Source organism: Ovis canadensis, chromosome 3 (assembly GCF_042477335.2).
Source record: "Ovis canadensis isolate MfBH-ARS-UI-01 breed Bighorn chromosome 3, ARS-UI_OviCan_v2, whole genome shotgun sequence".
NCBI lineage: Eukaryota > Metazoa > Chordata > Mammalia > Artiodactyla > Bovidae > Ovis > Ovis canadensis.
The window spans coordinates 196,157,715-196,173,182 of record NC_091247.1 but is presented as its reverse complement, the minus strand read 5'-3'; the positions used below and the strand labels follow the sequence as shown (position 1 = coordinate 196,173,182).

The window sequence follows — 15,468 nt, the reverse complement described above, 5'->3', positions numbered from 1 at the left end:
ATAAGGTTAAACTAATTGTCTGATCATTACTCTTGGTTCCCTAGACTAATTATTTGAGAAGAACTTCATTCACTATGCTTTAAAATATGCATTACCATCGAGTAGAATGCTTTTCCTTCATGTACTTCTGTGGTATTATCAACAGTAGCATTGGTACATCCCCAGGAGGAGGTCATGGCAACCCACTCCAGTATTCTTGCCTTGAGAATCTCCACGGCCAGGGCAGGCCACTGTCATGGGGTCGCAAAGAATTGGACATGACTGAGTGACTAAGCACAGCACAGCACAGCATTGGTATACCTTTAGTCATTTTTATGCCTTTAGTCATTTTTATACCTTTAGTCTCATTATAGATTGAAGAGGTTCAGTTCAGTTGCTCAGTCGTGTCCAACTCTTTGCAACCCCATGAACCGCAGCATGCCAGGCCTCCCTGTCCATCACCAACTCCTGGAGTTTACCCGAATTCATGTCCATTGAGTCAGTGATGCCATCAAACCATCCTATCCTCTGTCGTCCCCTTTTCCTCCTGCTCTCAATCTTTCCCAGCATCAGGGTCTTTTCCAATGAGTCAGCTCTTCCCATCAGGTGGCCAAAATATCGGAGTTTCAGCTTCAACATCAGTCCTTCCAATGAACACCCAGGACTAATCTCCTTTAGGATGGACTGGCTGGATCTCCTTGTAGTCCAAGGGACTCTCAAGAGTCTTCTCCAACACCACAGTTCAAAAGCATCAGTTCTTCGGCGCTCAGCTTTCTTTATAGTCCAACTCTCACATCCATACATGACTACTAGAAAAACCACAGCCTTGACTAGATGGACCTTTGGTGACAAAGTAATGTCTCTGCTTTTTAATATGCTGTCTAGATTGGTCATAACTTTCTTTCCAAGGGGTAAGCGTCTTTTAATTTCATGGCTGCAAGCACCATCTGCAGTGATTTTTGAGCCCATAAAAATAAACTCAGCCACTGTTTCCACTGTTTCCCCATCTATTTGCCATGAAGAGTTTCAATAAAACATTAAAGAATAACAGAAAAAAAAAAAAGATTTAGTTAAACACATTGGAAAGGGCCTGTTAATGGAGGAAAACTTAGTTTGGTAACTTGGAGCTCAGTGAGTGAGAGTAAAGGAAATGACTTCTTGCTCTAATAGATGACAGATTTTGAGAAAAATAGAGAACTACACTATTTGGTATTACAGTGAATTCATGTGCTGATATCTTTAATGTGAAACTATTTTAAGTAGTTTTAGACCTAGAACTATAATAAGTCCTCACTTATATAAGGTGCTTCCACTGAGACATACATGCATAGGAAGAACTGCTAAAGCCATCTAAATTCAAGTAATATTTCAAATTATATCTTTTCTAAATCATTTCAGAACTTTAATAATATGCAATTTTGGGGTACACTGCTGAGGAGTTTTTTATAAAATATGATCAAGGAATTTGAGGAGCAGAAGTTATTCAAAATTCAATTTTTATCAGATCAAGATCAAACATTTTTAGATAACATCTTTTCATATAAACAAATTTGATACCTTTTTATTTGTTGTTTTCATGAATGTCCAATCACAAATCTTGCAAAATCTTATTTTAAGTGTAAAGGTCTCCATTTTGTTTCTTACTGCATACTTAAATAATGTGACATCCAGGGCCCATTTACTCATTCTTTATTTTTCCCCCCTTAGAAATCAGTGCATTACATCCACTCATGTCTTCTTAACTAAAGCAAGTCACATGGTCATGATCACCCCTAATTTTAAGGGAGAGAGGAGTATAATCTTCCTACCTGTCCAGGAAAGGGAAGAAAACTGGAAATATTGTTGAAATCTAGTAAAGCTACCAAGCTGAGAGGAAAAATAATTTTTTTCTTTAATTTTAAAAGCTACCAGATTGCTCAAAAAACATTTCTTGAAGAGTGACAACTTTTAAAGAAGAACAAATCACTTAATTTCCAACCTCTCTGAAGTATCAGTTATATATAGGTTTCCAGATTCTCTTCCTTTTATGCCTTTTTGATTTTCTCATCATTGTAATCACACTCTGAATACCATTCTTTGTACTGACCATTGTGTCTTATATCCATCTTTTACATTGCCGTAGAATCATTACAATTTTTGATTCTGGTGTAATCAAATGGCATTTTTTCAATTAAATGTGTTCTTAGAATACCTAATAATACTTATTCTGATTTCTAATTCATATTCAACTTAACTCTTAATCCTACCTGTGTTTAAAGAAAACAAACCAATAAACCAATACAATATTTTAAGCACTTACAGGAAAACCTGGTCCTCCCTAAAATAAAATTGCCCATGGCCAAACAGAAAGCTGCTCAGTTCTGAGAAAGTTCTATTAAATGCTAGAGAGGCAATTTATTTTACCATAATAGGTAAGTGGCTTGAAAATCCTGGAAACAGAATGAAGAGAGCAGAAACCAATTACCAAAATATGATTATTATAACATATTATTGGGCTTTCCAGGTGGCACTAGTGGTAAGGAATCCACCAGCCAATGCAGGAGACAGAGGAGACTCAGGTTCTATCTGTGGGTCAGGAAGTTCCTCTGGGTAGGAAATAGCTACCCATTCCAGTATTCTTGCCTGGGAAATCCATGGCAGAGAAGACTGGCCAGCTACAGTCCATGGGGCCACAGAGAGTCAGACAGAATGAGTGAGTGAGCACATAGCACCTAATGTATTATTATATCTAAAGATGTCAGTTTTTAAAAGAGAAGTACAACGGTTTAAAAAAATTAGTTTTTACTTCATTAAATTCTTTCTTACAAAACCAAAACCTGAAGAAGTAACTAATCCTTCAGTTTGTGAAAGTATTTATCACAAGTTCCCTTAAGTGAATTTGAAATATAATAAATACCCACAAATTAAATTGCTTCAAAGCTTTTGCAGAATGAACCTAAAATAAAAATGAGCAATTTATGTGCTCAACTTTAGGATGTGGAAGCAACAAGCTCAACTATAAATAGTGACTATGATATAGAAGGCAAGGGGAAAAAATCCACATTCAACACGGAGCCATTGGTTAGAAAGTGGCTTTCAGTTTCTAGCTGTTTAGGAAACAATCTTGAGAATGCATCAAGAGAATCTAATAACATCCGTTACATGAAGAAAAAAATGTACATTTAAAGTGTCCTACCATTTGTTCTTCGACATCACCTTGTCCCTCAGCTTTTGTTTCTTCCTCATGAACTGAGTTAGACTCATTTTCTTGTTGTTTTTTCTCTTCTTGGAGATCTTTGCTGACTGCTGTTTGCAGAGTCTTAACTTCTTCTTTGACGAAGTCAGTTATTATGGAAATGTTTTCTTGTGATGGTGTTAGAACAGGGCTCAGGGGTGTGACATGATCGTAGTGAGTATGCAGGAGGCGTAGAGCAATGTCAGATGTTGCTAATATCCTTGGGATTTCAAATCCAGTTTGTGTCTCAGAGAATCTGATACTTCTGTGCCTGTTAATCAATTTAACAAAAAAGATGAGGCTCTATGAAGTTCTCTGTCCGCTGTGAATTTATACCTAAGCATTATTTCCTCTTTAATTTCACCAGAGTTTGGAGTACTTGTGGATACCCTTAACTTGCTTTCTTTGCAAGCATTTAGACCAGGTTGCTGCTGTTACAGTCTCAAAACTGTCTCTAGGGATCCATGGCTCCATGCTCTTCTCTGTCTCTGGGAGTTCCTTCTCTGGTTCCTTTGTACAGCAGCCTTCCTAACCATGACTGAGCGACTGAACTGATCTGAACTTCCTAACCATCCCTTAAATGCTGATGTCACTCAGCTTTCCAGCCTGAGTCCTTTTATCTCCTTCTACATATTCTCCCTGGATATTATTTCTATGACTTCAATGAGCTCTATGTTTCCTAGGGGAAGAATCATCCCTGAATGAACTATAAAAGGTTAAAAAAAACTCCCTTACATATGTGTGCGCATATGTAATAAAGTTTATAAGATTGATATCTAAAAAGTTAAGAACTACTGATCTGTATGCTAATAACTTCCCCAAACATGTCTCCAAAACTTGGGCTTCCCTAGTGTCTCAGTGGTAAAGAATCTGTCTGCCAGTGCAGGACATGCAGGTTTGATCCCTGAGTCAAGAAGATCCCCTGAAGGAAACGGAAACGCGTTCCAGTCATCTCGCCTGGGAAATCCCATGGACAGAGGAGCCTGGCAGGCTACAATCCATGGGGTCACAAAAGAGTTGGACACAACTTAGCGACTAAACAACAACAACAATGCTAATAATGCCTCCAAATAGGTTTCCAACTCACATTTCTCTCAATGCCTTCAGACAGTTACACTTTGATGTCTCATAGGTAACTTCAAATTCAACAAGTCCCACACTGAACTTACCATCCCAACCACCCTCTTCATCACCATCAAAGTAAAACAAAAGTTGTTCTGCCACCACTGTTCCTTATCTTAGTAAAAGAATACCATCTAATTCTCTTTCTAAACCTGGGTAGTTAATACAAAGCTGTTCGTTTTACTTTTATTCTTTTAAAGTTATACAGATTACTTTCCGCCAGAGGGCGGTCTACTGGTTAGGATGCCATGTTTTCACTGCCATGGCTGTGGGTTCAGTTCCTGGTTGGGGAAATAAGATTCTGCAAGCTGCACAGTGTGACCAAAAATAAATGAATAAAAAATTTAATTAAAATTTAAACCACAGAGTATTTGGTAGCAAATAGAACTTGGAAAATATTTTGTTCCTTCCTTTTACTAAATATCAAAAATAAAGTCAATTTTTCCCATTGTTGTTGACTAGTCTTTTTAGAACTGGGACTAGAAATCTAGACCTCCTAACTTTTTTATTCTGATAATTTTTCTCTAAAACTCACTGTGCCATATTAACTCAACTATTTTGAAACATTTGAGTAAAACAGCAGCCAACTGATAATGAATTTGTCATTATCTCTATTATTCCTCAAAATGATATTACTTTGTTGAAAATATCATTTAAATATCTAAAAAGTAATAAATATGAAATTATTTTTGAAAGTATTATTTTTAAATTTTAAATAAATATTTTTAAATTTTTACAATGTTGTGTTGGCTTCTGCCATATAACAACACAAATCAGCCATAATTATGCATACATACCCGGTTCCCTTGTGGCTCAGCTGGTAAAGAATCTGCCTGCAATGCGGGAGACCTGGGTTTGAACCCTGGGTAAGGAAAATTCCCCTGGAGAAGGGAAAGGCTACCCACTCCAGTATTCTGGCCTGGAGAATTCCATGCACTTTATACTCCATGGGGTCACAAAGAGTCAGACACAACTGAGTGACTTTCTCTTTCACTCTCCCTCCCTAGCCTCTCTCCCCTTTCCCTATCCCATCCCTCTAGGTCATCACGGAGCACCAGACTGGGCTCCCTGTTGCTACGCAGCAACTTCTCACCAACTATCCATCTTACACCTGATAGTGCATATATGTTGATGCTACTTTCACAGTTCACACAAAATAAATTTTTTAAAAGCTTCAGACTGTCCCATAAGGAAGCACCTGTCACTTCTACTTTTTGGTGGGGAGGGAGGCTGAGTGAGTGAAAAAAAGAGGAAGACCCCGATATCTAGCCAGTATATATTTATACTAGACATCCTGTTATGTATGACCTTTACATGTACTAACATTTAATCTTCAGCCCAATCCTATTAAGTGATAAAAATAATTTCACTGTTGATATACTGAGACCTTACAAGGCTAAGTAACTTGCCTAAGATAAACAACAGGTCTCAGAATTAAACCCTAACTGGCTGAGTTCCTAAGATGGGTTTTTATAAGTATGCTATGCTGTAATGCAACAGGCATCTGCTTGGTCATGTGACTCTAATGTCTTCAGACCTATAGCATCACCCATGGCAATACCTTGGATTCTTCTTGAGGTTTGCCCATATATAGAGAGTAACACTTTCATCTCGAATGACTTTTTCCATATTTCCACTGTCCAGATCTGCTAAAGTACTAGCTTGCTGTAAGAAAAAAAGAAAACATTATTAAGATTAGAGGCCTCCTAAATTATACAATTTAGGTAAGTTATTTCATCAGTTAGCTGTTGGATTCCCTTCAATACTTAAAAAAGTAATTTTGGTAAAAATAAGGTTCAACAAAAATAACAAAGAATTGTTTTAAATAATTCTCTAAATGATACAAATGTATTTACTCACTTAAATGTGTTCCCCCTTTTCTAGTTTCTCTTAAGGTGTCTAAGGATGGTAGTTGCTCCTGTATTCCCAGGTAGCTCTCGTAGATTGCTTTTAGATTACCCTTTTCAATTTTAACATTATCGTGACTTCTCATTTTAACTATATATCCTAATCTTAACTTTATCCTTACCCTATGCTACTGCAAAAGTTAGCCTATTCCTGAACACACCAAGTTTACAAAACAAAATATCCCTATGAGTTCTGTATTTTACTAGTCTAATACTCGATAACCAACATACCATTTAAGGATATTCTTTAGCATTCTTTAATAAAGACTAAAATAGATTCATGCCTCTTGTGTAAGACATTAGTTCTTTCAAAGGACTTAAATAAGTCAATATGTATTCAGCTCCTATAATGTAAAAACTTAAAAGTACTGGAAATTGAATTTACTGCTATTTGTTTTAAAAGTAATTGTTCTGTGACGTCCGTGGCAGTGGTTAGGACTTCACTGAAGAGGGGTACAGGTTCAATCCCTGGTGGGAAAACTAAGATCCCACCCATCCCATGTCATGTTTGCAGATGACATGATCCTCTACATGGAAAACCCTAAAGACTCCACCAGAAAATTACTAGAGCTAATCAATGAATATAGTAAAGTTGCAGGATATAAAATCAACACACAGAAATCCCTTGCATTCCTATACACGAATAATGAGAAAGTAGAAAAAGAAATTAAGGAAACAATTCCATTCACCATTGCAACGAAAAGAATAAAATACTTAGGAATATATCTACCTAAAGAAACTAAAGACCTATATATAGAAAACTATAAAACACTGATGAAAGAAATCAAAGAGGACACTAATAGATGGAGAAATATACCATGTTCATGGATCGGAAGAATCAATATAGCGAAAATGAGTATACTACCCAAAGCAATTTACAAATTCAATGCAATCCCTATCAAGCTACCAGCCACATTTTTCACAGAACTAGAACAAATAATTTCAAGATTTGTATGGAAATACAAAAAACCTCGAATAGCCAAAGCAATCTTGAGAAAGAAGAATGGAACTGGAGGAATCAACTTGCCTGACTTCAGGCTCTACTACAAAGCCACAGTCATCAAAACAGTATGGTACTGGCACAAACACAGACATATAGATCAATGGAACAAAATAGAAAGCCCAGAGATAAATCCACACACATATGGACACCTTATCTTTGACAAAGGAGGCAAGAATATACAATGGAGTAAAGACAATCTCTTTAACAAGTGGTGCTGGGAAAACTGGTCAACCACTTGTAAAAGAATGAAACTAGATCACTTTCTAACACCGCACACAAAAATAAACTCAAAATGGATTAAAGATCTAAATGTAAGATCAAAAACTATAAAACTCCTAGAGGAGAACATAGGCAAAACACTCTCAGACATAAATCACAGCAGGATCCTCTATGATCCACCTCCCAGAATTCTGGAAATAAAAGCAAAAATAAACAAATGGGATCTAATTAAAATGAAAAGCTTCTGCACAACAAAGGAAAATATAAGCAAGGTGAAAAGATAGCCTTCTGAATGGGAGAAAATAATAGCAAATGAAGCAACTGACAAACAACTAATCTCAAAAATATACAAGCAACTCCTGCAGCTCAATTCCAGAAAAATAAACGACCCAATCAAAAAATGGGCCAAAGAACTAAATAGACACTTCTCCAAAGAAGACATACGGATGGCTAACAAACACATGAAAAGATGCTCAACATCACTCATTATCAGAGAAATGCAAATCAAAACCACAATGAGGTACCACTTCACACCAGTCAGAATGGCTGTAATCCAAAAATCTGCAAGCAATAAATGCTGGAGAGGGTGTGGAGAAAAGGGAACCCTCCTACACTGTTGGTGGGAATGCAAACTAGTACAGCCACTATGGAGAACAGTGTGGAGATTCCTTAAAAAATTGCAAATAGAACTACCTTATGACCCAGCAATCCCACTGCTGGGCATACACACCAAGGAAACCAGAATGGAAAGAGACACATGTACCCCAATGTTCACCGCAGCACTGTTTATAATAGCCAGGACATGGAAACAACCTAGATGTCCATCCGCAGATGAATGGATAAGAAAGCTGTGGTACATATACACAATGGAGTATTACTCAGCCGTTAAAAAGAATTCATTTGAATCAGTTCTGATGAGATGGATGAAACTGGAGCCGATTATACAGAGTGAAGTAAGCCAGAAAGAAAAACACCAATACAGTATACTAACACATATATATGGAATTTAGGAAGAATGCAATGACGACCCTGTATGCAAGACAGCAAAAAAGACACAGATGTGTATAACAGACTTTTGGACTCAGAGGGAGAGGGAGAGGGTGGGATGATTTGGGAGAATGGCATTCTAACATGAATACTATCATGTAAGAATTGAATCGCCAGTCTATGTCTGACGCAGGATACAGCATGCTTGGGGCTGGTGCATGGGGATGACCCAGAGAGATGTTATGGGGAGGGAGGTGGGAGGGGGGTTCATGTTTGGGAACGCATGTAAGAATTAAAGATTTTAAAATTAAAAAAATAAAAAACTGAAAAAAACAAAAAACAAAAAACTAAGATCCCACATGTCACTCAGTGCGGCATAAATAACAAAACTGTTGTAGAACTGTTCCGCATTGTGTGAATTTATCCAGCTGTTCCCTCACAGCTTTACTTACTCCTCTATCTTCTTTCTTTTTTGTACATTGGAAGTTAGGTCAAGGTAGGTTTCATCAGATTAGATGAATGATTTTCTGCAAGAAGGTACCTTATGGGAAGTTGTGTTCTTTACCTTGCATCCTATCAGGAGGCATATGATGTCCTACTGTTAGCAATGTGGACTTGATCACTGAGTTCAGGTGGTGACTACCCATATCTTCCCATTGCAAAGTACATTTATCCTAGTCAGTAAGTAATCTGTGGTCAAATACTTTGGCATTATGAGAATGACGTGCTCCTAAACTTTTCACCTAATTACTGAGGTAGCGGTTAATTATCTTTATCAGTTATTACGCTGGAGATTGAAAAGTGGTGATTATCTTACTGACCATTCCTTCCACCTTCATCAGATGGTATTCTATAAAGAATTGTTCTCTCTACCCCACCTCACTTTCCCTCTTCCTTTCTGGGGTATCACTGTAGACTCATGAATTTTTATTTTAATCAATGTGCTTTAATAAATTATAGTCGTTGTTCTTTCCGATATTCAAATTATCTCCAACTTGACCACTGGAGCTTTTTTAAGCTAGTCTTGTCCCTTTACCTATGACTCCATTAGTCTTTGAACATTTACTTGCTTTTTAGCACAAGATAATGCAAAAACTCATCTTGCAATAACAATCTCATCTTTCAAATTCCCTGCCCCAAGCTTGAATCAGCTATTTACCCCAATTAGAACTTATTCCTTTTCACGGAATAAAGAGAAATCTGGTTCATACTGATATTTCCATTACAAATTTAACACTACAGTGTTTTTTCTAATCTTCTCTTCTATATAACATATCTTTTCTTCTCTTAAAATAAAAATCTTGATCAGTAATAATTATAACACATTTCCTTACTGGCTTTTTCTTGCAATATAAATAAGATAGTTGCAAAATTTTAATATGAATATTACAGCTAAGAATAACTTAACAATAATAAGCCTTCTTTGCAGTTCTTTTTGTAATTAGAACACATTTTACCAAGTCTATAAAGGTTACTGTGTTCTAGACCAGAAGAAAAAAGAAACCAAGACACAAAATAGCCAAAAGCAAGGTAGGATCTTACACTGTTTCCTGATTTAAAAAAACAAAGGCAAACAAAAACTATAGGAGATATTCATGGAATATTAGGGAAAATTTGAATATGGACTGGATATTAGAATATATTATGGAATTATTATTAACTTTCATGGATATAATGGCTCTATAATTAGTTGAACATTGCCATTTGTGCTAAGATATTTGGTAAAAAAAAGAGTGACTACCAATAATTGTAATCTTGTGTAAACTGATTCATCTAGAGTGAATATCTAACATACAAGGTTTTGTGAATTTATTTCCATAATAGTCCTAGTAAACTTTAGCAAGTATAAGAGAAAATATCTAGAATTTAGCTATATTGATAATGTTTTATTTCTTTAAAAATAAAATATTCAGTTGATAAATACATTGTGCCTTAAATTATTCTGACTTTTCCTCAACCTTTTAAATCTTCAAAAAAATGATATTGGATTTTAAAAGTTATATAATACAAAATCATAACACAAAAGATATTAACAACATATAAAGCAAGACATCACACTTACTCTGAGAAGTATTTCTGTGGCTCTGTTAAACTTAAGATGAAGGAGCTCCTGCAGTTCTAGAATTGATCCTTGGTACTGGATTATATTTTTCCCTTGCAAATCATATGGTGGAGTTTCCAATAAAATTAACTTCAATTTCTCAATTAACTATAAAGTTAAAGTAAAAATACAAAGCAAAAATTTACCATAAAAGTAATCTTCTGAAAAACAAAGGAAAAAGTGAAACATGGGATGTTTTACCATTTTTGAGTTAAGGAACATATCACCAGTAAAATATATAAAAATAGTTTCCTGTATTTATTCTGTTAGAAAAGGTCATGGGGAAATAAAATATTTCCTCCCAAAACTCCACTATAAGAATCCTCAACTATGTGTAACGAGCTGTCCTCAGCAAGCTGATAGAGGAGGCCCATTACCCAAGACTGTGGAACAATAGAAACAATAACAATATGGTAACAATGAGAAGAGTGAGCAGAAACAGAAGAGGAGAATCACTAATATCTACTAAATACTTACTGTGTGCCAAGACCTGTGTTCCAAATGCTTTATATGTTTTAATCCATTTAATTTTCATCATAAGTCTATGGGTAGATACTGTTTATTGTGCCTATTTTGTAGATGAGGAAACTGAAGCAACCTAGTTCCACCAGTGAGGAGCTTAGAAGATGCCACTCCATCCTATCAAGTGAAAGGCTGAACAGACTCAAAAAACCAACAACTTCATTATGTATCACAAAGCAGGAGGAGGGGTAAAGGAAGCATTTTGAAATATACAAGAGCACTCTGTTCTTCTTAACAAGGCTTGATCTCAAGGAAAATTAAGAGCAAGTTTGACCTGCTGGAATTTTTTTTCAATTAATTTAATTGGAGGTTAATTACTTTACAATACTGTGGTGGTTTTTGCCATACATTGACATGAGTCAGCCAGGGATGTACATGTGTCCCACCATCCTGAAACTCCCTCTCACCTCCCTCTCCACCCCATCCCTCTGGGTTGTGCCAGAGCACCAGCTTTGGATGCCTGCTTCATGCATTGAATTTGCACTGGTCATCTATTTTATATATGGCAATATACATGTTTCAATGCTATTCTCTCATATTATCCCACTCTTGCCTTCTCCTACATAGTTCAAGAGTCTGTTCTTTACTTCTGTATCTCTTTTGCTGTCTTGCATATAGGGTCATTGTTACAGTCTTTCTAAATTCCACATACATGCATTAATATACTGTATTGGTATTTCTCTTTCTGGCTGACTTCACTGTGTATAATAGGCTCCAGTTTTGGAACTGACTCAAATGTTTTCTTTTTTATAGCTGAGTAGTATTCCATCGGAATGCAAAAGTAGGAAGTCAAGAAACACCTGGAGTAAGAGGCAAATTTGGCCTTGGAATACAGAATGAAGCAGGGCAAAGACTAATAGAGTTTTGCCAAGAAAATGCACTGGTCATAGTAAACACCCTCTTCCAACAACACAAGAGAAGACTCTGCACATGGATATCACCAGATGGTCAACACCGAAATCAGATTGATCATACTGATTATATTCTTTGCAGCCAAAGATGGAGAAGCTCTATACAGTCAGCAAAAACAAGACCAGGAGCTGACTGTGGCTCAGATCATGAACTCCTTTTTACGAAATTCAGACTTGAATTGAATAAAGTAGGGGAAACCACTAGACCATTCAGGTATGACCTAAATCAAATCCCTTATGATTATACAGTGGAAGTGAGAAATAGATTTAAGGGACTAGATCTGATAGACAGAGTGCCTGATTAACTACGGACTGAGGTTCATGACATTGTACAGAGGACAGGGATCAAGACCATCCCCATGGAAAAGAAATGCAAAAAAAAAAAGCAAAATGGCTGTCTGAAGAGGCCTTACAAATAGCTGTGAAAAGAAGAGAAGCAAAAAGCAAAGGAGAAAAGGAAAGATATAAGCATCTGAATGCAGAGTTCCAAAGAATGGCAAGAAGAGATAAGAAAGCCTTCTTCTGTGATCAGTACAAATAAATAGAGGAAAACAACAGAATGGGAAAGACTAGAGATCTCTTCAAGAAAATTAGAGATACAAGGGAACATTTCATGCAAAGATGGGATTGATAAAGGACAGAAATGGTATGGACCTAACAGAAGCAGAAGATATTAAGAAGAGGTGGCAAGAATTCACAGAAGAACTGTACAAAAAAGATCTTCATGACCCAGATATTCACGATGGTGTGATCATTCACCTAGAGCCAGACATCCTGGAATGTGAAGTCAAGTGGGCCTTAGAAAGCATCACTACGAACAAAGCTAGTGGAGGTGAAGGAATTCCAGTTGAGCTATTTCAAATCTTGAAAGATGATGCTGTGAAAGTGTTGCACTCGATATGTCAGCAAATTTGGAAAAGTCAGCAGTGGCCACAGGACTGGAAAAGGTCAGTTTTCATTCCAATCCCAAAGAAAGGCAATGCCAAAGAATGCTCAAACTACTGCACAATTGCACTCATCTCACATGCTAGTAAAGTAATGGTCAAAATTCTCCAAGCCAGGCTTCAGCAATACGTGAATCGTGAAATTCCAGATGTCCAAGCTGGTTTTAGAAAAGGCAGAGGAACCAGATATCAAATTGCCAACATCCACTGGATCATGGAAAAGGCAAAAGAGTTCCAGAAAAACATTGATTTCTGCTTTATTGACTATGCCAAAGCCTTTGACTGTGTGGATCACAATAAACTGTGGGAAATTCTGAAAGAGATGGGAATACCAGACCACCTGACCTGCCTCTTGAGAAACCTGTATGCAGGTCAGGAAGTAACAGTTAGAGCTGGACATGGAACAACGGACTGGTTCCAAATAGGAAAAGGAGTATGTCAGGGTAGTACATTGTCACCCTGCTTATTTAACTTCTATGCAGAGTACATCATGAGAAACACTGGACTGGAAGAAGCACAAGCTGGAATCAAGATTGCCAGGAGAAATATCAATCACCTCAGATATGTAGATGACACCACCCTTATGGCAGAAAATGAAGAGGAACTAAAAAACCTCTTGATGAAAGTGAAAGAGGAGAGTGAAAAAGTTGGCTTAAAGCTCAACATTCAGAAAACGAAAATCATGGCATCTGGTCCCATCACTTCATGGCAAATAGATGGGGAAACAGTGGAAACAGTGTCAGGCTTTATTTTTTGGGCTCCAAAATCACTGCAGATGGTGACTGCAGCCATGAAATTAAAAGACGCTTACTCCTTGGAAGGAAAGTTATGACCAACCTAGATAGCATATTCAAAAGCAGAGACTTTGCCAACAAAGGTCCATCTAGTCAAGGCTATGGTTTTTCCTCTGGTCATGTATGGATGTGAGAGTTGCACTGTGAAGAAGGCTGAGCGCCTAAGAATTGATGCTTTTGAACTGTGGTGTTGGAGAAGACTCTTGAGAGTCCCTTGGACTGCAAGGAGATCCAACCAGTCCATTCTCAAGGAGATCAGCCCTGGGATTTCTTTGGAAGGAATGATGCTAAAGCTGAAACTCCCGTACTTTGGCCACCTCGTGCGAAGAGTTGACTCATTGGAAAAGACTCTGATGCTGGGAGGGATCGGGGGCAGGAGAAGAAGGGGACGACAGAGGATGAGATGGCTGGATGGCATCACTGACTCAATGGACGTGAGTCTGAGTGAACTCCAGGAGTTGGTGATGGACAGGGAGGCCTGGCATGCTGCGATTCACCAGGTCGCAAAGAGTTGGACACGACTGAGCGACTGAACTGAATATTCCATTGTGTATATGTACCACGATTTCCTTATCCATTCATCTGCTAATGGATATCTAGGTTGCTTCCATGTCCTAGCTATTATAAACAGTACTGCAATGAACACTGGGGTACATGTGTCTCTTTCAATTTTGGTTTCCTTGGTGTATATGCCAGCAGTGGGATTGCTGGGTCATAAGGCAGTTCTATTTCCAGTTTTTTAAGGAATCTCCACACTGTTCTCCATAGCCGCTGTACTAGTTTGCATTCCCACCAACAGTGTAAGAGGGTTCCCTTTTCTCCACACCCTCTCCAGTTTTATCGTTTGTAGACTTTTTGATGGCAGCCATTCTGACCGGCGTGAGATGGTACCTCATTGTGGTTTTGATTTGCATTTCTCTGATAATGAGCGATGTTGAGCATCTTTTCAAGTGTTTGTTAGCCACCTGTATGTCTTCTATGGAGAAATGTCTGTTTAGTTCTTTGGCGCATTTTTTGATCAGGTTGTTTATTTTTCTGGTATTGAGCTGCATGAATTGCTTATATATTTTGGAGATTAATTCTTTGTCAGTTGCTTCATTTGCTATTATTTTCTCTCATTCTGAAGGCTGCCTTTTCACCTCGCTTATAGTTTCCTTTGTTGTGCAAAAGCTTTTAGGTTTAATTAGGTCTCATTTGTTTATTTTTGTTTTTATTTCCATTCCTCTGGGAGGTAGATCATAGAGGATCTTGCTGTGATTTATGTGAAAGAGTGTTCTGCCTACATTTCCTCTAAGAGTTTTATGGTTTCTGATCTTACATTTAGACCTTTAATCCATTTTGAGTTTACTTTCGTATATGGTGTTAGAAATTGTTCTAGAGTCATTCTTTTACAGGAGGTTGACCAGTTTTCCCAGCGCCACTTGTTATTTGAAATTGTCTTTTCTCCATTGTATATTTTTGCCCCCTTTGTCAAAGATAAGGTGTCCAAAGGGGCATGGATTTATCTCTGAGCTTTCTATTTTGTCCCACTGATCTATATTTCTGTCTTTGTGCCAGTATCATACTGTCTTGATGACTGTAGCTTTGTAGTATAGTCTGAAGTCAGGCAGGTTGATTCCTCCAGTTCCATTCTTCTTTTTCAAGATTGCTTTGGTTGTTCGAGGTTTTCTGTGTTTCCATATGAATTTTGAAACTACTTGTTTTAGTTCTGTGAAAAATACCATTGGTAGCTTAATAGGGATTGCACTGAATCTATAGTTTGCTT

The 15,468-nt window shown here is 37.3% G+C and overlaps 1 protein-coding gene across 9 annotated transcripts in view; it reads right to left on the bottom strand.

Annotated features, from left to right (window-relative positions):
* Positions 1-15,468, bottom strand: part of DNAI7 (dynein axonemal intermediate chain 7) — an 89,032-nt gene that overhangs the window by 44,616 nt on the left and 28,948 nt on the right. For 7 of the 9 annotated variants that reach the window (XM_069585529.1, XM_069585533.1, XM_069585532.1 and 4 more), the window contains 3 exons: positions 10,494-10,640; positions 5,877-5,980; positions 3,155-3,464 (listed from right to left, as the gene is read on the bottom strand). In XM_069585529.1, coding sequence (XP_069441630.1) covers positions 3,155-3,464; positions 5,877-5,980; positions 10,494-10,640 — 561 coding nt within the window. The remainder of the gene's footprint in view (positions 1-3,154; positions 3,465-5,876; positions 5,981-10,493; positions 10,641-15,468) is intronic. The other 2 variants (XM_069585534.1, XM_069585536.1) reach the window with 1 other exon arrangement.